Source organism: Staurois parvus, unplaced genomic scaffold (genome assembly GCF_062004578.1).
Source record: "Staurois parvus isolate SC_StPar_1 unplaced genomic scaffold, SC_StPar_1.0 ptg000779l, whole genome shotgun sequence".
Classification (NCBI taxonomy): Eukaryota; Metazoa; Chordata; class Amphibia; order Anura; family Ranidae; genus Staurois; species Staurois parvus.
Genome location: NW_028318575.1, coordinates 2,756,459 through 2,781,182, shown reverse-complemented (window position 1 = coordinate 2,781,182; position 24,724 = coordinate 2,756,459). Strand labels below are relative to the sequence as shown.

The 24,724-nt window shown below is 43.3% G+C and overlaps 1 protein-coding gene across 2 annotated transcripts in view; it reads right to left on the bottom strand.

The window, feature by feature from the left end:
* The window catches only part of VWDE (von Willebrand factor D and EGF domains), a 177,562-nt gene that overhangs the window by 118,520 nt on the left and 34,318 nt on the right, over positions 1-24,724 (bottom strand). For both annotated transcript variants that reach the window (XM_089654581.1, XM_089654582.1), the window contains exons 3-7: positions 18,190-18,421; positions 16,149-16,211; positions 10,144-10,394; positions 6,983-7,072; positions 2,445-2,589 (exon numbers count right to left, since the gene is read on the bottom strand). In XM_089654581.1, coding sequence (XP_089510707.1) covers positions 2,445-2,589; positions 6,983-7,072; positions 10,144-10,394; positions 16,149-16,211; positions 18,190-18,421 — 781 coding nt within the window. The remainder of the gene's footprint in view (positions 1-2,444; positions 2,590-6,982; positions 7,073-10,143; positions 10,395-16,148; positions 16,212-18,189; positions 18,422-24,724) is intronic.

Below are 24,724 nucleotides of genomic sequence, written 5' to 3'. Positions count from 1 at the left end.
CATATGCCACAGATGCGATGCTTTGCTTAGTATCCAGAATTATACCTCCTGTCGCTTTGGGTGGCCTTAGTGTCTGCTGATCCGACTCATTCAATTGAATGGGCCACTAAGAAAGCGTCCTGCAACCACAATGCACGAGATTGCAGTGTGCTAGAGAGGCGATCAAGAGGATAAAGCAGGTGGTGAGGAGGCAATACAGTGCCTATTAACCATCTGTCAAATGCTCTGTGAAGGGTGATCCAAATATGGATCACTCTTCAGATAGCAACGAAAGTGTGAACAAGCCCTTACACTTAAAGTGTTACTAAACCCCAGACCCTGCATTCACTATATCTGGTCTCCCCGGACCCTGCATTCACTATATCTGGTCTTCCTGGACCCTGCATGCACTATATCTGGTCTCCCCGGACCCTGCATTCACTATATCTGGTCTCCCTGGACCCTGCATGCACTATATCCGCTCTCCCCGGACCCTGCATGCACTATATCTGGTCTCCCCGGACCCTGCATTCACTATATCCGCTCTCCCAGGACCCTGCATGCACTATATCCGGTCTCCCTGGACCCCGCATTCACTATATCTGGTCTCCCCGGACCCTGCATTCACTATATCTGGTCTCCCCAGAACCTGCATTCACTATATCTGGTCTCCCCGGACCCTGCATTCACTATATCTGGTCTCCCCGGACCCTGCATTCACTATATCTGATCTCCCTGGACCCTTCACTCATTATATCCGGTCTCCCCGGACCCTACTTTCACTATATCTGGTCTCCCCGGACCCTGCTTTCACTATATCTTGTCTCCCCGGACCCTGCATTCACTATATCTGGTCTCCCCGGACCCTGCATTCACTATATCTGGTCTCCCCAGACCCTGCATTCACTATATCTGGTCTCCCTGGTCCCTGCATTCATCATATCTGGTCTCCCCGTACCCTGCATTCACTATATCTGGTCTCCCCAGACCCTGCATTCACTATATCTGGTCTCCCTGGTCCCTGCATTCATCATATCTGGTCTCCCCGTACCCTGCATTCACTATATCTGGTCTCCCCAGACCCTGCATTCACTATATCTGGTCTCCCTGGTCCCTGCATTCACTATATCTGGTCTCCCCGGACCCTGCATTCACTATATCTGGTCTCCCCGGACCCTGCATTCACTATATCTGGTCTCCCCGGACCCTGCATTCACTATATCCGCTCTCCCTGGACCCTGCGTTCACTATATCTGGTCTCCCTGGACCCTGCATTCACTATATCTGGTCTCCCAGGACCCTGCATTCACTATATCTGGTCTCCCCGGACCCTGCATTCACTATATCTGGTCTCCCCGGACCCTGCATTTACTATATCTGGTCTCCCCGGACCCTGCACTCACTATATCTGGTCCCCCACAGTACACACAACATGGAAGTGCAATTATTTTAGTAAATATAAACTGCTAAATACCTTTTCTCATCAGCAGTTAGAGCAGTCTTGTGACTTCCACAGAGCACTGGTTAAAGCTTGTAGGAGGAGTTTTATTTCTGTGGGAGGATGTGAAACCCTTGACCCTCTGTCTGGACAGTGTTGATTGGCCCTGTGCTGATCACATGCACCCTCCCAAGAAAAAAAAAAAAACCTTTCTAGCAATACACACCAAACTGAGCACGTGCAGGGTGACGCCACATGATACTTTTTATCAGGAGATAAAAAGGGGACACTGGAAGAAGGAGAGGATCAGAGAAGACAGGATGTGTTACACAATGCAAAGGATTAACCCCTTGGGTTCCACAGTGAGTATAACAAGAGGGGGACACTGGAAGAAGGGGAGGATCAGAGAAGACAGGATGTGTTACACAATGCAAAGGATTAACCCCTTGGGTTCCACAGTGAGTATAACAAGCATGCTTTATTGCATATACAGACTGATTTCACTGTTTTGGGTTTAGTAACACTTTAACTCCAGGCAGATATAAAGGCATATCATAGTAATGTAATCATTATGTACATTTTCTTTAACTGCAAGCAGTGTAAGTATATGAATATAACTTGGTATCTGCCTCTTGCAATCCCCTGTCCAGCAAAACTCAGACTGGGAGAGGGAGAAGCAGCACAACTCCAAATGCAATACAAGGAGCATTCTGATAGAGGGAGAGAGCAGAGCGGCTGAGAGATGAGCTCATCAGTCTTCTGCTTGCCTCTTCACTCTCCTTTCGCTGGGTGGAGATGGAGACCTCTAAGTAAACTGGCCATACCTGACTTGAATGGTGATTGCATGGCGACCCCTAGTTTGAATTTTGGCCGATTCAGCAGGAATTGGCTAAAATTTGAGCCATTGGTGGCCATGCAATCACCATCTGCTATCGATGGAAAATGATCAGCCGAGCAGTAACTGCATCCTACCAATGACCTTTTAGGTCATTAAACCCTTGTGGATTGAGGTCATCCCATTCTGTACCTTGACTGGCTGTGCGCAGTTTCAGGGTCACCCTACAGTCGTTGTGTAGCTGGCTCCTCTCTGGGCAGACGATGGGAACTGTACTCTGCACCGTCATTCTGTATTCCCGGCCATCTTCTGCAATGCTCAGAGCTTCAGGCTGCAACTGCGGGCGATAGAAAGAAGAAATATGAGCATATGTAGGGATTTTTTTCAGTGGGAACGTGGGGGGAATGCAGTCGTGGCACCTCCAGCACTGAATATGCCGTATGTATGATACTTTACACTGTGCTCTATGTGCGGAGTGAATCGGTATGGGAGGTATTTTATCATTATCAATCAGCTGCTGCACCTGCAGGGCTCTAATGAGGAAAGTGGCAGGGTCTGCATCCCTTTAGAGGTGATTTCCCTTTAGGAGTATCTCATGAAAAATTGCATTTTTGTTGCAGGGGATGCCCAAAATCTGACTTGTAATTTAGTGTAGACTTCTGGGAAAATCAGTGAGCCAATCATACAAGCAAGAAATGACATTTTTGTTGGGGGGGAGGGGGATGGGGGTCGTACACCAACTGTGTACAGAATGTCTCCAGGTTCCCATATTGCATTTTACTGAAAATTACAGGGCTGCAGGCTGAAAAAAAGGTCATTTTTAATAACATTCAATTACAATATGACTTGTGGCAACTGTATATGCTATTTTTTTTTATTTGCTATTTTTTTCCCATGGAAGTGGAATTATACTTGGAAGGGTAAGTTCACCTTTTCAAAAAAATTGTGAACTAACTCCAAATATGCTACCTACCCTTCGGGACCCCGCAGCACATAGCAGCTTAGATGCCCCATGCTGCCTGTGTAGTGGCCTGTACATCACAATACATTGCCCAGGAATGAGTATCCATCATAATGCTCACAATAGCAAGCGCTCATTGGTCAGTGCAGCTGCGTGACCAGGCTGACCAATGAGAAGCACTTCTTTCTTCTGGGACAAACCTTACTTGAAGAAGATGCCTCAGATGCCCTACTCATTGGTTAGCACAGTTACATGGCTGTACTGACCAATGAGTGCTTGTCATTGCAAGAATTATGATTGATACTCATTCCGGGGCTGTGCTATGTAGTGCATGGACCGCTACACTGTCAGCACGGTGCATTGCAGCTGCTATGTGCAGTGTGGTCCAGAGGAGTGGCCAGAATATTCTGAGTTAGTTGCATGAAAAAAGATGAACATACCCTTTAAACCATCCATGATTCCATATAGTACCAAGAAGTATATCTAGCACCCAGGGCAAGGATGCAAAACTGCGCCCCCTCCCCCACTGTTAATGCATGCTGTGACGGGAGTCCTTTTTTTTGTGGGGGGCCCATGGAACCCAGCTCACTTTGGAGAGGTGGGGAGACCCCTGTCTCTGCCCCCCATATCCCTCTTATGTGTAAATCACCCTGTGCCTGTTAGTGGTACAGGCTGATCTGTCTTAATATTGTGTGGGCTTTGTCTCAGACTGTGTAGACATGTTTAGGAGATAGGTGGGGTGGGGGTTGTTGATTGTTTAATGTTATGTGGCTGCATCCCATTGTTCTATTGTTTGGGAGCAAACTATTATGGGATGTAGGTGTTTATGTGTATTAGCTTAGTGAGGGGGGGATGTCTCCAGCAGCCCTCCCTCCTGATGGGACTGTCTGCTGGTGTGAAGTTTGAATACATGTGTGTCTCTTGTTACTAAATGTAGATTGCCCCACCCTGTGTCATTATGCAGGGAGGGGGGCAGGGGCGGACTGACAACTCATGGGGCCCCCGGGCAATAGGGGATCATGGGGCCCCTGTGTCCTTGCCCAAACTCAAAAAAAACGATTAAAAAGGTACCAGGGGCATCTCATGGGGCCCCCTACTGACCCCAGGCCCTCGGGCAGTGTCCGAGTTTCCAAATGGTCAGTCCGCCCCTGGAGGGGGGTTTGTCCCCTGAATGTATATATCTTGTATCTGTGTTCAAATAAACTAGTCTACCTCCTGGTTTACTTCAAGACTGGTATCATCTAGTCTTGTATGGTCGGCTGTGGTGCCTGTTGACGGGAAAGCGGTATTCTAATGGAAGTACTCCAGCGCAGTCTGGGTCGGTTCCGTTACACATACCACAGAATAGGTTTAGTGTCCCATGTCCATTTTATTCCCTCTTGCTCCACTGTGCCCAGGGCAACTGGCCCTCCTGCCCATCCCTTGGCTCAGCCTTGGTTCCATGGAACCCTATGGTTCCTCCAGAGGTGGCTAGGGGTTCCTTGGGTTGTGGCTTACTGACCTCCCATATAATGGTGCCTGCATTGTTCGAGGTCTAACACCACTTGGCAGAGCCAGTGGTATCAATCTAAGGCTGGCATTCTGACCAACACTGTAAGGGGGGGCATTCTTCCCACTGACCACCACCAATGTAAGGGACAGTTTCAAAATAACCACCAATGGACTAATCTTAGCAGGGGTTCCCTGAGATCTGAAAATTATTGCAAGGCAAAGATTGAGGAAGGCAGGTTTAAAATAGAAGTTTGTGGATTTTTAAAATAAACGTTCATACGAACCTAGGTGGATGTCCCCTAATGCTCCAAAGACCAAGAATGGAACGTTCAAAGGTCAATGATCACTCAGTTTTTGGACTTCAGTGAGCACAGAACTAGTGATTGTCAGTCCCCGGTTCTCTGTTCTTGCCCTCCAGTGCTCGCTGGAGCGCCGGGCTGTGGAGGGGGTGGGAGTGGCTGTCTCAGCTCACTGAGAGGCTGAACCAGCTACTATTCAGCAACCTGGGGGGATCCCTTCTTTAAAGTCGGGATCTCTCTGGAGCTTGCACCCGCTCAGTGACGTCAGCCGATAGAGGTCTTTAGCTCGCTGTCGGCTGAATACGGGTCACAGGGGTGCAGAAGTAAGTGCAGTTCTGTGACCTACAGGAGAAGTAGGGACAAAAGAGCTTTATCTATACTTCTCCTTTAAGCCTTTGCACAGGCACAACAGAATGCCTTATTGTTTGTGATATGATTATCTCCTATGATCGTCAGCTCCATCTAGTGGTCATGGTGCGTTCATTTTTTTTTGATTGAGGTATTCCTGAAAAGTCCTGTGTCCAGATGTACTCATTGTTAATCAGTGCTCTTCTATAATGCATGGAACGCTACATTGTCAGCAAGGTGCATTGCAGGTGCCATGTGCAGTGTGGTCCAGAGGGGGGGCCAGGATAGAATTAGTTCACCTTTTTTAATTTTTTTTGTGAAAAAGATGAACATACCCTTTAAGCTATCTATTGTTAACCATGGGTCCATGTAGTACTGAGACAAGTAAATCTAGCTCCCAGGGCAAGCATGCATAACTGCGCCCCCTCCCCCACTATTAACGCATTCCACAGAATGGGTTTAGTGTCCCTTGTCCCTTCTATTCCCCTTTGCTCCACTGTGCCCAGGGCAGCTGTCCTTCCCGCCCACCCCTTGTCCTGGCCCTGATTCCATGGAACTCTAGGGTTCCTCCAGAGGTGACTAGGGGTTCCCTGAGCTGTGGCTTACTGACCTCCCATATGATGGTGCCTGCATTGTTCTAGGTCCAACACCAATTGGCAGAGTCAGTGGCCTCAATCTAAGGCTGGCATTCTGAGTTGTTTTTGTTTTTTTTTAGTGAGGTAATTCTGAAAAGTCCTGTGTTTGGATGTACACATTGTTAATCAGTGCTCATCTATAATGCATGGAACGCTACTCTGTCAGTACAGTGCATTGCAGCTGCCATGTGCAGTGTGGTCCAGGGGGGGGGGGGGGGGGCAGGATAGAGTTAGTTCACTTTTTTTTTTTGTGAAAAAGATGAACATACCCTTTAAGCCATTATTTTTAACCATGGGTCTGTGTAGTACCAGGACAAGTAAATCTAGCCCTGGGCAAGGATGCAAACCTGCGTCCCCACTGTTAACGCATGCCACAGAATGGGTTTAGTGTCCCTTGTCCCTTCTATTCCCCTTTGCTCCACTGTGCCCAGGGCAGCTGTCCCTCCCGCCCACCCCTTGTCCCGGCCCTGATTCCATGGAACTCTAGGGTTCCTCCAGAGGTGACTAGGGGTTCCTTGAGCTGTGGATTACTGACCTCCCATATGATGGTGCCTGCATTGTTCTAGGTCCAACACCAATTGGCAGAGTCAGTGGCCTCAATCTAAGGCTGGCATTCTGAGTTGTTTTTGTTTTTTTTTATTGAGGTAATTCTGAAAAGTCCTGTGTTTAAACTCTAGGGTTCCTCCAGAGGTGACTAGGGGTTCCTTGAGCTGTGGATTACTGATCTCCGATATGATGGTGCCATGCATTTTTTTTTTTATTGAGATATTTCTAAAGAGTCCTGTGTTGGGATGTACACAATGCTGATCAGCGTTCTTCTATAATTAGGAGGGTTTTTAGTTTACCGCATAGCTAATTCCGAGCTGCCATTCAGGTTTATTGTTCCTTTAAGAAGGAATGGTATTTTAGTGCTGTAATTATTTCAGAACAAAGAGTGTTTTTGGGCTACGTGTCATCTAGTAACCATCGGTCATAAAAGATGTTTTTACAATTCACCTTAATACCGGCGAAGAATTCCTCGCTCTCCAGAAGAAGGCCGTGAACATCTGGCTGCTCTAAGTAGAAGCTGGAGACACTGCAGTATATCTGGGGGTGCAATAAAGAGCAGACACACAAACTGTAATCAGCGCTCCCATACTGTATCATCACCCGGTGAGAAAACATTGCATACCGAACAGACGCACTTTGTGATTTGGATTCGTGAAGAGCTAGTAATAAGGACTCTTCATACCAAATATGTTACGGCACACGGCAATCACCGGGCTCTGTGATCAATGACAGCACTCAATGGTCCTCACTAGACTTTGCTTCTCCGAGTGAAAGGGAATCTGAACATAAAAGTCTCTGGTGACACCAACCCGATCCAACTGCTCAGGGGTACATTTTTATTGTTCCTTCTCAATACTGGATCACACCAATGCGTTTTTAGTGTTTTTTGCAGAAGCCATTTAACATGGTTTTCTATGGGACACGTTCACATGTATGTTTTTTTAGCCACTGTATTTTTGGAACTTTCTGCATTTTTGGTTCAATAGACTTCAATGGAGACACTGCAGAAAATTCATGTAGTGCATTTTGATACGTTTTTGGTGCATTTTGCATTGTTAATCTGCCCAGTAACAAGTTGCCCCCCCCCCCCCAAAAGAAAAGTAAAACGCATAAAAAATCACATTGGTGTCAACCAGACCTTAAAGTGCATGGAAGCCTAACATTTTTTCTAGTATATTTGGCATCAGGCCTCACTGTAATATTTTATTTTATTTATTTCCAGGTACTTATATAGCATTGTCATTTTATGCTTTACACATATATATATATATATATATATATATATCATCCCTGACCATGTGGGATCTCCTGCATGGTGGGGGTTGGGGAAAGACCTGGCAACCTACCCTGTAAAATAATTGCTAAGAGAATTCATGGAAGAAGTCGCTTACGAGTGACGGTCCATGCAATTGCCAAGGGTATATATATACTGTATATATAGTACATCTACATTAGTCCCTAACCCTCAAGGGGTGTACAATCTAAGGTCCCTAACGCACATTCATACTCACATACTAGGGACAATTAACCTACTAGTATGTCTTTGTGTCTTTGTGGTGTAGGAGAAAACCAGAGTACCCAGAGGAAACCCACACAGGCAAAACATATAAACTCCAGGCAGGTGGTGCCATGGTTGGGATGCAAACCAATGACCCTAGTACTGCCAGGCAGAAGTGCTAACCACTTAGCCATTGTGCTGCTCATACTATATAAAATTTTCTTAATCACTTCAGCTTCCGAAGGTTTTACTCCCTTCATAACCAGGCCATATTTTGCTATTCAGTGCAGCGCAGCTTTAACTGGCAATTGCGCGGTCATGCACCACTGTACCCAAATTAAATTTATATAATTTTTTTCAAACAAATAGAGCTTTCTTTTGGTGGTATTTGATCACCACTGGGTTTATTATTATTTTTATTTTTATTATATAAACAAAATAAGACTGATATTTTTGAAGAAAATTATATTTTTTTTCGTTTATGATATAAAACATATCCAATAAAAATAAATTTGTCATACATTTTGGCCAAAATGTATTCTGCTACTCTCTTCAGTAGAAAAAATCCCAATACATGTATATATTTATTTCAGGTACTTATATAGCACTGTCAATTTCCACATATGTATATTGTGCATTCACATCAGTCCCTAACCCTCAGGGGGTGTACAATCTAAGGTCCCTAACACATACTAGGGACAATTTAGACAGGAGCCAATTAACCTAACAGCATGTCTTTGGAGTATGGGAGGAAACCCACGCAAGCACAGGGAGAACATGCAAACTCCATGCAGGAGGTGCCATGGTCAGGAATCGAACCCATGACCCATTTACTGCAAGGCAGACGTGCTAACCACTAAGCCACTGGTTTGTGTGAAAGTTATAGTGTCTACAATATATACTGGAAAAAAGCATAAAGAAAATAATGTAGCCAAAACATCTAAAGTCAGTCATACATGGGTTGAATTACAAATTAATTTTCTTTCTAAAATCTTTTCTAAGAATTTTTGTTTGAATTTGGCACCATTAGTGATCCACAGAAACGGCTGATTTTTGTGCGACCATTGAATTTAAGTGATCGGGCATGTTGGAAATTTTTTGAAAAAACAAATTGCTTGAGGTGATTGTAGCTGTATTAGTGCATTTGCGACAGAAACAATTGAGTACTGTCCGTGATACTTTTTTTATTTGCACTAGCATACAATTTTGAGGACAAGCTTTCGGGGTATGTCCCCTTCTTCAAGGTCTAAGCAGTACTATTACAAATCACAAAGTTCAAGCAGAATGTTAGAAGGGATTGAGAAAAAAAAAAAAAAGGCCACAGATAAGACACATCAAAAGCGAGGCAGGACAGAGGTTGCAAACGGGGATGAGTTTGCACGGACATGCCATCGGGGAACATGGGGAGGGTGACCTCTGCGCACCTGTGGGACACCATTTCACACGGCCAGGCCACAATGTGGAAGACCTCAATGTTTTAGTTCTGAAAGGAAGGTTCGGGTCCATCAAGGAAGGAAAAACATTTGAACTAAGAATGATAATTCTATTTGACACAAAATATAACGGCCTTAACTTGGACATGGGATTCCTCAACCATTATCCGATGGCTTTGTGACTATCTATTGGCTGGGGCTTGACCCCCTCTGTGTGAGTGTGGTGTCCCCCCCTCCCCCCCTCGCTTTTGATGTGTCTTATCTGTGGCCCTTTTTTTTTTTTTTTTTCCTCGATCCCTTCTAACATTCTGCTTGAACTTTGTGATTTGTAATAGTACTGCTTAGACCTTGAAGAAGGGGACTTACCCCGAAAGCTTGTCCTCAAAATTGTATGTTAGTGCAAATAAAAAAAGTATCACAGATAGTACTCAATTGTTTCTGTTGAAAAAACAAACAAATTTCTAATCAAAATCCCACCCATCCAAAGTTGCATCAAAGTTGCAACCTAAAATCACAATGGAAATCGTGTGACTTTGGTGTTGCACAACTGTGAATGGAGCCTTAATTCTGCTTAAAATCTACCTTTCCCTTATTATCACTACAAATATCATGACCTGAATACAGTATAGATGAGCCTGTGTTGAATGGAAAAAGTACAAAAAAGAGAATATTCTTACCCGATCACCAAGTCTGACATTGATGCCATCTAGTTCAATGGTAGAGAATGACTGAACGACGGCCTCCTGCCTCAGCTCCTGTTTCACCCCATGAGTGGACAGTCTGGACCATCGAATGATGAAGCCCAGGGAGCTGTTTGTAGGGGGTGAATCAAAGAAGCATTTCAGATATATGGTGGAGCCTACCATCTCCACCACAATTTCCGGGTGGCTCGGTGATTCAGGGAGTAAACCATGAGAACTCGATCTACCTGATGAAAAAAAAAATTGGGATTTTATTCCATGAAATTTGGTAGAAGTCATTACATAAAAAATAAAAATAAAATGGCAAAAGTCTCATCTGTTTTGCTTTTGTGGAACTTTCCTTATATTTTCAGCTTTATACAGTGAAGCAATGCACAGAGCAAGCATGGTGTACAAAGGGCCACAACCCCATTAATTAGGCTGCAGATGTCAATAGGGATAGGCAAATCAGTTTGCACCAATCCTGGTTTGAGCAAAAGGGGCCAATCTGCATTGAATGCATGTCCCCCATAGATCTTTGATTTGTTCCACTGGGAGAACTAAGCATACTGTATACCAGATCAGCAACTGTGTTGGCTAGGTGCAGAGGCCCGAAATGTAGTAACCGAAGTATTAAAGAACTTGCAAACAGTACAACAGCCTGGTGGGGGAGCGCACCCGACCAGGAACTTACAGTCATCGGAGCAGAGAGTCAGCGCTAGTAGACCCGAACTGAAGACTGCGCCTGCCAAGGAGGGCAGAATGCAGCTTGGCTGGTCCAACCCAAAAAGGAGCTTGCTGAAGATGCAGACATAAACCCTGAGCTTTTCCAATTGTTCCGGAACCTCTCCCTCTCAATAGTGCTGTCCCTGACAGATGGGTATACTCTCCCCACACTAGCCACTTCACAAACGTGCACCAAAATTCGGGAGCAGGGATCTAAAAACACTCTGCATGACCCAAGATGGCCCCAGGGTCACCCGGATGCAGCAAGAGAAACCTAGAGGGAAACAGAGAGAAACATAGTTTCCCTTGACTTCCCTTCCAGCTACACTGCCACTCCGGTCAGGAGAAAATAGACTGCACCTGCCATTGAAAAAGTACAGTGGGTCCTTGATCAACAATGTAACGGGGATCCAGTGAGGATCTCAACATTATTTATGTAAAGAAGTGTAGTGGAATATGAGATATAATTTTCATGTCCCTGTGATGTAATAATCTTACTAAAGTAATGTTGTGATGGGATTAACTGGAAACGGAGCTGGGGGATTTCATTTTTCAGTAAACTACTCACTTGTCTGGAAGATTGGTGACCAGGGACCCCTTTACATCAGAGTTTCCCTTTACTATGGAACCCTGGATGACCAACTGGATAACGCGTTTCGAGGACACAACCTCTTCCTCAGAGCCAACTGGTTGGCTCTGAGGAATAGGTTGTGTCCTCGAAACGCGTTAGCCAGTTGGTCATTCAGGGTTCCATCATATGGACTCAGATGTTGTTTGGATCATACATCTTGTTCAGTTTGACATGCCTGTGTTATTATGTCCATTGTGAGTATGATACCTATTTTGTTTCTTCAATTAAATTATTTTAAACGATAATGCACTAGGTCGGTGCGCCCTTTTTCTGTTTCTCCATTTGTATCCAGTGTATTTGGACCACCCCGGTCTGTTGAGGGCAGCAAGCAGTGCATATTCCAGAAAATTCCAGAACATTCCTATTGGGTTTACTAAGTCCTTTCCTAGCGCAGGAGTAAAGTGTTTGTTGTGTTGGATTTCCCTTTACACCAGAGTCTGCAGCTTTTCCCCTTACATCATATTCCACAGAGATCTGCTTTACATCACAGTCCACAGTGTTCCCTTTACACCAGAGTCTGCAGCTTTTCCCCTTACATCATATTCCACAGAGATATGCTTTACATCACAGTCCACAGTGTTCCCTTTTACACCAGAGTCTGCAGCTTTTCCCCTAACATCCTATTCCACAGAGATCTTGCTTTACATCACAGTCCACAGTGTTCCCTTTTACATCAGGGTCTGCAGAACTCCCCCTTGCATTGTAAAGGGAAACCCTGCGGAATCTGATGTAAGGGGGAACTTTGTGTTGGGTTATAATAACCTGACCTTCATGTACTGTAAATGGAGAAATATGTCTTTTGCCTTTTGTTATACTGTACCTTAAACAAATTGTTAATCACACTAGCTACATGTTTGTAACTTAAATATTGATATTGTCATTGTTTTGCACTGAAAGCAGTCACTTTATGTACTTTTTTGAAGTGTCAGTAAAACATGTCAGTAAATTTCATGTGTTGTGCCAGTGAAAACTCATTTTTGTGCTGTCAGTAAATTTTGGGTGTCCTGTCAGTAAATTTCACTTCAGGAGGTTGGCAACACTGTCCACAGGTACGGTATATGCACAGTTACATTGGCTGGACACTGATGGAACTAAATGGATGTAAAAATATCCATACCTAGAATTCCTGTTTAAATGTCTCCTGATGGTAAGAAAAGGATCTTCAACTATACTGGACCTGTTTTTACATCAAAAGACTACCCATTGATAGCTGAAATCAGTACATTAGATGTCGAGGAACAAAAGAACCTTAACCCTAGCCCTTCAGAAAAAAAGAAAGCAGATTGTGAAAGAAATTCAGCTGTCAGTCACTAATCTGCTCTGACAAGGTGAACACAGGACTTTGAAAAAAAAAAAAAAAAAAATCACATGGCTTTGCTTTCCAACCAACCAATTTTGCAAATTTCGTGCATTTTGCATTACAGAATGTGAGGGTTAATTTGTCACAAATTTGAAAATCTGTGATTTTGTGGCAGTTACGTGTTCAGACCAGGCAAAGTCACTAGGCTTCAGCTCAACTATGGCTTTTCATTTCGAAAACAAAAAGTGTGCAAAGTCATATGCTGGACATACAAGGGTCCAAATCTAAGCTGTGGATGAGCCTAGCGGCACAACCTGACTGCACAAACTTCGGTCTGAAAACTGAAAGAAACTGGTGTAAAATTCTCCGCTGAATATAGACTGCCGCCAATCAGATGCAGTCAATGATTGGGTATTCTGATAGTCAAGTGTCTAATAACAATAGCTGGCAGGGCAGGGGAGATTCATCCATCTATGCTGTTTAATGTGGATGGGGATATCTATGGATTTCTCTTGTACTGTATAGCCTCATTGATATGCATGGCTAGTCTTTCAATTTATTTTCTTTAGAAAGCAGCAACAGCCTGAGCAGAAACACCTGTCCCCGACCAGCATACTGTAGAGAAGGACCCTTGCTCTCTGTGTGGAAACAGTGGTCTCTCTGCAGAGGTCTGACAATGTCCCCTGCTGAGCCATAGCTAGATCTCTGCAATCAAAAGGGAGCATGAGCTTTGCTGATTGCAGACAGAGGTCTGTTGATGAACTGGGCACTCAGTAAGACTTTAACCTCCCTGGCGGTCTGATTATGGCAGGAATTTTGTACCAAAAGCGGTACCATTTTTTTGCATGGAAATATGTATTTTTTAATTGTAGGCCTGTAATTTAGGAATAACTCACTGAAATCTGTCCAAACAAGAGTCTAGTAAACATCCCGGGTATGATAAAACTTGAAACACGAAATCATAAATTATAATTTAATAAATACTCATAAAAAATAATAATATAATAATAATACATTTAATTCAATAATATAATCAAACCAAAAAAACTGAAATTTGAAATAGAGCGCCAAGTTCGCACATCACTGAGCAAAGTCGCAGAATCGTTTTCAGTGTCTGATGATGAATTTCCCCCACGAATCATTATCACTCAATTCTGCAAGTGGTTCTGATTTACTATCGCTGTTCTCTAGCCGGTCTAAAACCGCTTTTGACCTAAAGGGACGCTTTTTGGACGCCATGGACGTTTCTCAGTTTCCAGGCAGAAAGAACAGTAAAAATGCAGGCAGGGCGCCGGACAAAGCACTCAGGACAAAATGTATGTGAAATGGTTTGATACAGAAATGTTTTGCTATGAAATAATCGTTTTAAAAAAAATTTCTTTTTTTTTAAATTTTCAAATTTGCCGCCGGTTCCAGCGCCCGTATGTCCCGACGTCACAGGGACCAGAACACGGAAGCCATGTAGCTGGCCAGCTAAGACCAGTCCTAGGTTGCTAATATGGTTCACATATATGTGTATACCAAACCTGCCAATAAGCTCAGTACAGTGTATATGTGCATATGTTAAAGCCAAAAGCAAAATCATTGCTGTGATTTATGTCTTTGATTGTTATATGACATTTATATAGTCATTGTGTTAGCAGAAGCAGAAAAGGAAAATATGCCTTTAAGAGTTAGTTAAAGATGAGCCAATCACAGGCAGCCTCACACTGTACAGAGCCTTAACCAATCCCAGCCAGTTTCACATCTATGCCTGTGTAAAACTCCCTGCTAGGATTTTCTAGAGACACATGCTCACCAGACAGAAGAGGAAACAGACAAAGTTCCAATCAGAAAAGCTTTATGGAAGCAGAGCAGGCCAAATAGGTATTTAATGCACTTGTGTTTTCCTCTATTGTTTAACAGTGCAGGTAGATCTGTGTGTAAAACTGTTGTGTGTGTTTTACTTGTAGTTCCACCGAACTTATCGAATCGAACTTACGAATTTACCGAATCTAACAAATTTATCAAGCTATCAAATCAAACCACTGTAATATAAAGAAATAAGCTACTGTATGATAAATGAAACAAGCCATTGTAAGCCGTGTTATATGAAGAAGATTGAAGTTATTAAAGAAGTTAACTAAAGTATTCGGTGTGCTCTTTAAACCTACTGCATCCATAGAGCGGCATTGGAGGAATTACAGAGTAAAGTCAGTCTAATTAAACAAAGAAACAGCAATTGCATAATTTTTCTAATGCCACAGCGCACAAGGCACCAAAGGGTGCTGCGCCTGCCACAAGCCGGATGCCGGCATCGGCCGGAGGAGATGGCCGGGGACGCTGCAGGGGACGCATCGCGGGAGTGAAGGACAAGGTAAGCGCTGTAGGGAATCCTTGTGCAACGCCGCATGGTAAGCCCGAGTGTAGCTCGGGGTTACCGCTTGTGGTACTGAAACTTTACCCCGAGCTACACTCGGGAATACCGCCAGGGGGGTTAAAGATAAAAGGAAAAGCTTTTTTGAACAATGATACTGTTCCTGACATCTCAGAAATGTATTCACGCACAATTGAAAGTCCACCACAAGGGCCTGTGTTAGGAGATGTTTGTTCGATTCTAGCGCAATTTCCCATACCATGCAAGTGTATGTGAATGCACGTGAGTTTTTCAGCTTTTTGTTAGCGTTTTTGCGTTAGTGTTTAGCAGTGGTTTGCTGCGTTTTTCCAAGTTTGCGGTTTTTAGCACTTTTTTTTAACCCAATTTTTTTTTTGTTTGGTCAAAAAAAAGTTCAAAAATGCCAGTTTGCTGCATTTTACCATGTTTTGCCGCATTTTTCAGCGTTAGAGAGTTTTTACAGCTAAAATACTCCTCTAGAAACCCACTAGTTCTGGGGTTTTTTTCCAGCCAAAAAATGTCCCAGCCAAAAAAACGTTGATTACAGTCTATGTGTGCATGGACACATAGGATAACATGCTGGGGGGTTTACTGGCTGTAGAAAAAAACGTTAAAAGCCAAAAACAGCCGCTGTAAAAACCTCCCGAGTGCATGAGGACTTAAAGTGTAGCTAAAGTGGCTGCATTCGTTTTAAGCCCTCACGCACACGGGACGTTTTGATAACACGGGTTTTTTAAGCGTTTTTTGCATTATTCAAAAGCCTAAAACAGCAGCTGTAAAAACGTCAAGTGTGCATAAGGGCTAAAGCACAATATATGCAGGTCAGAAGCAGGTCAGATGCACCTGTCAATGGAATCTGAATGATCCTAAAATGATGCCATCAACACAAACCCAAAGCCCATCAACACGTGCCCTTTGAGTGAAGATTATACGGTAATGTACGATGTGTTATAAAAATAAATTGCACCTACTTGTACAGACACCGTTGACATCTATCTCACCATCTTCACACTGCGATTGAGACTCGGAAACCACTGAAACACAAAACCCATATCATATCAGTCAAATACAGTAGTAAATGTTTTCACTCCATCAGATTAGACTGTATGCTCTTTTTTGAGACACTCCTAAACTTTCTACAGTATGTACCTGTGTCATTGGTGGATCGCTGAATCCCAACAAAGTTTGGTGTGTGTACCTGTCAGAATATGGCCTTCAATAGCACAATCGGGGATAGTGTATTTGTACCACCCTCCTTGAATAGGTTTCTAGAAAAGTTCATGTAAATCTAGTTCTTTAGCTCCTCTGTAATCATTGGAGCAATGTGTGAATATTTATGGCCATTCTGTGTCTCATTGGCTGAAGGCTCGACTGCTTTCCCCTGCTTTTTAGTGGATTCTAGAATGTAGTGGGTTGGAAGAAGCAGAATATGGGCCTGAATATTTATCTGGTCTCAGCCAATCCCTGGGGGAGATGGTGCCCAGTAGGTGGTGGAGGAGTACATAAATAGTTTGGGGACTAGAGCAGCAGGGCGAAGAAGAAGAGCTTAGCCTGAAGGGCTGCTGCGATTCTGGGTGGGTTAGCTGAAATTTTAACGAGTTTATAGAGGTCCCAGCTCAGAGAGAGCTGGGGGGCCTACTTTCTGAAGGGACTGATTTAAAGGGGTTTCACTGAGGATCTGGAATGGAAATTTACAGAAGTGTCTGGCCCATATTGGATAGAGGTATCCAAATATTATGAGTATAGGCCTGAGTGTGGATCCTAGTGACTGTTCTTGCTCCCACCCTTTGAGTATCTGCTCTAGTGTTGCAGAATTGGAACCTTTTCTTTGCCCAGAGTCCCAGGGTTGCTTGTTCTCCTATAGTCTGCCAAGAGGGGAATTGTCCTGAATACAGTAGACATGGTAAAGATCATTCTGTGCTTGCTTTGTGCATTGAATTTGGAGTATCCTAAAGCCCATCCTGCACCATATCCAAGTTCAACTAGCATTAGGTGCTGATTCACACGTGCGGTGCGGATTGAAGCTCAGGTTTCACAACTAATTGATACAGTAGTTGTTTGGAAGTTCAGGTCAGGTTTACATCAGGTTTAGGTCAGGTTTACATCAGGTTCAGGACAGGTTTACATCAGGTTCAGGTCAGGTTTAAGTCAGGTTCAGGACAGGTTTACATCAGGTTCAGGACAGGTTTAAGTCAGGTTCAGGACAGGTTTAAGTCAGGTTCAGGGCAGGTTTAAGTTAGGTTCAGGGCAGGTTTAAGTCAGGTTCAGGACAGGTTTAAGTTAGGTTCAGGACAGGATTAAGTTAGATTCAGGTCAGGATTTAATCCTGTTCACTACTGATGACATGTGCGATTTAGAAACGGTTCCCATAGAAGTTAATAGCCTGTATCCTGCACCTGAACCGGACAGGACTGCTCAGAAACTGGACATGACTCTTTTTCAAACCACCCTGAACCTGCACTGCCAATGCACCGGACATATATGCACTGTGAATGTTTACATGTTATGTGCAATTAAACCATGGCAACATCTAATGTTTGTGTAGTATTATGTTCAGCAGACTGTGTTCTTCTATTGTTGTGACTTAGATGACGTTCAGAGCACATTTTATGCCCAATTCATGCAAAACTCCGCGTAATCCCAAGGGGTTCACATACTTTTTCTTGCAACTGTACTTGCAGATTTGTGACTTCAGTTGATAGGGGATTTACGCGGTTTGATCTTACATATATTATGCCTGTTGGCCAATCAAGCGGCAAAAAAACCCAGCACACGGAGGAAGCTGGGGAACAAGATGTCAGCTGCCATGGAGGGATGTATACATGCCCCTTTGTGCGGCTGTGGGATGGGGAATGCCTTGGCCTCTGATGGCTGCCGGTGAGCAGTGACAGCTTTCTGGTGGGATAACTCAGGTGGGTACGATTTGGACATACCCGAGCTCATCCCTGTAGGAGAAAACACAGGTTGGCAGTCTGGTGTCACATAATGTGATATTCTGCAGGTTCTGCTTACCTTCTGCACAGTAGCCCATACACCCTTGTGTTGGCTGCAACAAATATACATAGAAATCTCCACAGTTCCTGACTGTCACCGGGATGCGGAACAAACAACAGTCCTTGGTGCTGCTAAAGAAGAACTGCCAGGTGGCACAGGCCGTCAGCTGGCGTATATCCCCAGGTAGAGGGAGGGACTCCGACTCACGCAGTGACAACCACACAGGGGCCTGGGTGCCACAGTGATTCATCTGTTGGGTGAAACAATATTGAGAGATCACATATAACTTTATCCCTTCATTCAAAGCACAGAGAAGGATGAACCCACATGGAAGAAAAATATATTTGAAATATATTTTAGAAATATTCTTCCCAAATATATTGAAATATATTGGAAATACTACAATTTTGGCCATAATCAATATATTTCAATAAATATATATATCTATATACATACTGCATGTTGAAATGTGTTTTTTATATATTACAAAATATATGAAATATATTTTTAAAAATATATTTTTTTAAATATATTCTTCAGATTTATTTTAACATATAAAAAAAGTCATTTTCACATTTATTTTTACATATATCTGTAAATGCATTCCAAAAATGTAGATTTGTATTTTTAAAGACATACAGTATATTTAAAATGTATTTTTAAAAATATTTTCATATATGTTGTAATAAAAACACATTTCAACATACAGTATATATATATATATATATATATATATATATTTTATTTTTTTTATTGAAATATATTGAATATGGCCGAAATTGTAGTATTTCAAGTATAGGTCAATATCTTTGGGAAGAATATATTCAAATATATTTCATATATATTTTTGTTCCATATGGGAGGAAGTGCATAATGAGAAAATGTTATAAAAAATCACAATCCTCATAAGTGAATATCACACATTGCCAAATAATATATTACACTGGTTATGCCTTGACATGAAAAAAGCATGCTGTTCTGAGCACCATCCTATCACAGCCTAGACCAGCCATTGCCAACCATGGCTCAGTGGAATTCTAGGGTTCTTCCAATTGTTGATAGGGGTTCCTTGAGTTGAGGCTAATTAACCTCCCATCTGATGGTTGGCTGTCAGCTTGGTGAAAATGCTCAAATGTGAAAATCTTTATTGGCTACATGGTAAAATCCAGTTACAGGCTTATGCGTTTCGGCTACACTGGTATAGTCAAAACGCGTAAGCCTGTAATGGGATTTTACCATGTAGCCAATAAAGATTTACACACTTGGATGTTACCAAGCTGCTGGCCCTATTGTGTTCAATAGATTGTTTGGAAGAGTGTGGAGATACTAGCACCTGCGCACCCGTGATTCCAGCCTATGTATGTCCATATGGTTAAGCGTCGCTTCTTTGCATTTGCTGCAAATGGCTAAAATATATCACTAATGATATCCCATGGGCTGTACCAAGTGGTGTTGGTCCTGGAACTATGCAGGTACCATCAGATGGGACGTTAATTAGCCTCAACTCCAGGAACCCCTAGTTGCTGGCCCTATTGTGTTGAATGTATGTTTAGCCATTTGTATAGGTGGCATCCTGACTACTACTGTAATTTGGGCATTCTTCTTACTTATCACCAATGCAGTCCATTATTCCCACTGACCATTGGAGAATTAGCTTTAGCAGGAGGTTCCCCGAGACTCGAAAAGTATTTAAAAGATTCCTATTGGGTAAAAAGATTGTAAAAGGCTATTCTAGCTAAAGTCGCGTCTGTGGCTACCAGATGGCTACCAGATGCATTGTGGGTGTTTGCCATCATTAGGAGGGGTGGGGGATAGGTGGAGTTCTATAGCCCAGCAGGCAGGGCTGCCAATGCTGGTTGAAATTTCAGATGAGGCCCACTGTTGTCAGGACGTTAGAAGCTCACTGGATTCCTGGCCGACCAAAAAGTATTTTTCTGTGCTTGCAGAATTTTTAAAGTGACAAAACATAGGAAAATATACATGTATTACAGAGATGTACTGAACATGCCTTCTTTTTGTTTTACCCAGATATACACTTTAAGACCTTTAAGAATAAATGTATAAAAAAGTAGGATGTGAGAAAATGACAGACATGGAAAAATAAAGCAAATACACTGATTCTGCAAAAAATGACAGAAAGCAGACATAGAAGAAATGATAAAAAAGAAAGGGCTAGTCCAATTTAAAGACTTGTAGGGAATGAAGATGGGCCTGAAACAGTGGTGTGCCATAAGTAAGTGAGATAAAACCACTTTTTCAGGCACAGTAACGAACAAGCTAAGAGAATTCCCATTATGTAATTATTCGTTCAATTGTATACTCGTGTATACATTTATCTAGTCTAGCTCCAGTTTCTAGAGATGTGAGAGGGCAAGATAGAGAAAAAGTACGTAGGCAGGTGCAGCAGGTAGTGACACTAGGTGTTAGGCCCCTTCAGGTAGAGCCCTCCCACAAGTAATGTCAGGGGATGAGTCAGCACCCCTATATACAAGCTAGGTGGGGAGGGCACACGCAGACTTGGGGCATGGGAGCCAAGCACCCAACACCTGTGAGCATGTAGCCAACACACGTGGGCCCTGGATAGGGCAGGAAGCTGGGTGGAGTGGACCTGCATGCAGGAGGAGCCAGCTGTAGTCATTCTGTCCTTTATGGAGGTAGGGGCTAGGGTGCATTGCAAAAGGCCCTTTAAGCCAGGCTGGAGATTCCTGTATGATGCTGCTTCCCTGTAGGGTTGCTGGGAGAGGTGTACCCAGCTAGGAGGTGTCTACAAAGAACACAATCCTGTGAGTACTGATGACCCTGGGCAGAGGAAAGACTAAAAGAGAGATGGCTGTGAGGTTCTCCAAATGCTTTCACCTGAGACTACTGTGGATCGTCCACTTTATGTGATTGACTGCCTTGCCATTCCCTGAACAACACCAGTAAAGTGCAGTGAAGTTATTTATTATGTGGACATTCCTTCTTCAGGATTTAAAGATCTATATTTGGGAATATCGTGAGGAGGCCTATAGCATGGATTCGGGCACAAGATGTTGAAGGGTTTGGCCTGAGCAGGAGGGACAGTGTTCTAGCAGGGCTGGAGCAGGATCAGGACATTGTGCTTCAGCGCCAAAATCAGCCAACCACAAAACCCCTTTATTGCAAGTAGAAGCAGAATCATATAGGAAAGATAGTAATATAGCCATATAATGTTGGATAAAGCAGGAACAGGTATAATAAGGTTTTTACTGCTGTCTCTGTCCCTCTTAGAGAGATTCACCCTCTCTACTTGTCCTGGTGTCCACTGTGGATGTGAGGAGAAATGCAAACCTTTACAGCTGTCAACAGAACAGTAGGAGAGGAGAAATCTTTCCAACTCAACTGTCTAAAGCTGGGTAAACTCTAGTACATTTCTAAAGTAAACGTTGTGCGAACATTCACCTCACAATTCTCAGTACATTCTACAGCTTGACAAATGTTGTTCAAAAGTACTTCCAAGTTTGGTATTCTTTTAACATTTGATTTTGGTTGGGTATTGCACCTGACCACCCTCTCCCTTCTATGGTCCAGGGGGTGTAGAAGTACTCACACTGTCCTGTTTCCGTAGCTTTAAACGGCTGAAGCTGCTTTCAGGCCTTACGCTGGGCGGCTTCTTCTCTGCTGATAGGCTGTCTTTTCCAAGTAGACTGTAGTGCAGTGGAAATCCTTCTGTCCAGCTTCAGTCTGTAGGCAGACCTCCCTCCTCTAGGGCCCCCTCCCAGGCTACAGACCAGCAGCACTTCCTCACTCCGTCTTCCAGCTGACTCCCCTGCTGTGCAGGCTCTCTCATTTTTAAGGGCTGGCCTAGCCACCATGCCAGACTTCCTGCCTGGGGATTGGCCAGTTTTCCCTAAGTATGCAGATCAGCCCCTCCTCAAGTTTTTAAAGCAGGGGGAGGTATCAGAGAACTGACCTGCAGAGCCCTTCAGCCTTAATCTGAAGTAACCTTGCTGACTCACTCCCAGGCTACTAGCAAGCCTCTAACTATGCACACAAAAAAAAACTATCTTACACTAGAGGGTGTTACAAGAACAAAATACGATATCTTTGTTCATTAGAAAAGGCCCGATCAAGATCATGTTCCCATTTAAAGCCATCTTGGGGTGCATTGAACAATAAATACATTAATAACAGTAGGTGGCAGAACAGTGATGGGTCTACACAGTGCCTCTCAAAAGGAGACAAGGAATGACTGGAGGAGGGTGCAAATTTTGAAGAGGTGAGAAAGTGTCTAACCTGTGTTGCTCACCACCTATCCAAGGGGGGCAACATGTCCAGCATTTCTTCATTTGTGTGCCAACAGCCTTAATAAAGGAAGTTCTGGAGTCTGAACTGGTTGGTCAATATAAATTACTTGAACCTCCTTCCCAACAGACTTGAAGGAAACTTCTGAGCACCAATATCAGGCGACATATGAGAAGGGGCATGGGGAGGTCATAGTGACACAACCTGTTGCAGCTATTACTGACAAAGTAATGCCTAACAGAGGGTGGGATTTCAGGGGCGTTGGCAGTGTTGAAGCATGCTACGGCAATGTTGGATATGGACAAGGTGACATGGCTTGTTCCACCTCCTAGAGCAGCCATTCTTAACCAAGGTACTGGGAAAATCTAGGATTCCTCCACAACAGCCATTGTCAACCAGGGTTCTGGGAAAACCTGAAATTCCTCCAGAGCAGCCGTTCTCAACCAGGGTTCTGTGGAACACTAGGGTTCCTCAAGAAGACTCTGCGGTTTCCTTGAGCTGATCTGATGCTGCCTACATAGTCCCAGGGCCAAGTCACGTGGCAGAACCAGCAGCAGGCCAACAATAATCTTTGCAACTGTCTGTAATAGTGACATTCTTCTCACCACCAATGTAAAGTGGGTATTCTTCCTATAGACCACCACTGTTATAGGGGCATAATCCCCACTGACCACACATGTAAATAGCAGTCTTACTCTCACTGACTATAATGTAAGGATGACTCCCTTGGAAACCCAATGAATTGGTGCTTTCATTGTCCATAGATATGAGGAGGAACTTCTCAAACTGACTATAATGTAAGGGGACCCTTCATTGAATACCAGTGTAAGGAGGCACTGCTGACCATCTATGTTAAGGAGTCAATCTTTTTTCTTTTTATTATTTTTTTTATAACAATTTTGTGATTCTTACTGAAAACTTTTCTATCATATAGAGCAGGATGTTTTAAAAATGATCTACCTTTGGTGTCAAAAAATCTAACTGTGCCACATTGTATTTTTTATTATATTGTTAACTTGCTGATCTGGGTAATGCAACAGGAACTGTGGACATCATTTTTAGTAGGGGTTCCCTGAGAATTGGAAGCTATTTCTAGGGTTCTTCTCTGGGGTAAAAGGGTTGAAAAAGGCTGATCTAGGGTAAAAGGGATGAGAAAAGCTGGATTAAGATATAAAAGTGGAGTTTGACTTTAAAACAGCCTTAGCTTCCATATAACCTGTAATAATAGTACAAAATACTGCATTAGACATTTACTTTCCTTGGCACAGCTCTTTACACAGCAATAAGCAGTGACCGCTGAACACCTGGATCTCGTTATTTCTTACGCATTCCATTGAGGGATCACCCGGGAGGTGTGGAAGGTCTGGTACTAGAGAGTCATGTACTACTTGTAGGGTCAGTACTTTACTATACCCAACTGACAATGTACATGATTGATGAAATTTACATTTTCATATGGTCCAGGTAATTTATCATGCCCGGCGGTGTCAATTCACACCACGTACCCTATGCTCACACACGCTAATAATAATTATTCCATGAGATTTCAGCTGCCATATATACAATGCGTTCTATAATATGCTGAAATTGACTATTTGAGCAACTGTTTCTGTGATTAAGTGTTACTAAACCCAGGACCCTGTATTCACTATATCTGGTCTCCCACAGTACACAGAACATGGGAATGCAATTATTTTAGTAAATATATACTGGTAAATACCATTTCTCATCAGCAGTATATAGCTGTTTTGTGACTTCTATCAGAGTCCAGCAGAGCACTGGTTAAAGCTTATAGGAGGAGTTTTCATTCTCCCCTGATTGTCTTATGAGGCTGCATAATCCCGACCATCTGTCTGGACAGCACTGATCGACCCTGTGCTGATCACATGCACTCTCCCAAGAAAAAAAAAAACCTCTCTAGCAATACACACCAAACTGAGCATGTGCATCTTGCCTCCAAGGCTCTGTTCTATTTAGCAGATGGATTGGGGACTGTAGCAGAAGGAGAGGTTCAGAGAAGACAGGATCAAACCGCCTTTTTTACACAATACAGAGGATTCACCCCTTAGGTTCCACAGTGAATATAACAAGCATGCTCTACTGCATATACAGACTGATATTACTGTTGTGGGTTTAGTAACACTATTATACCACACTTTATAGTGAAACCCTTCATATAATGTGTGTTAACTTGCACTGTATTGGAACACAAAGATGTGAATGAGGCCTGAGGTCCTGTTTACAACAAGTTGCAGCAACACATGGTAAAATGCATATTGGTGCATTACAG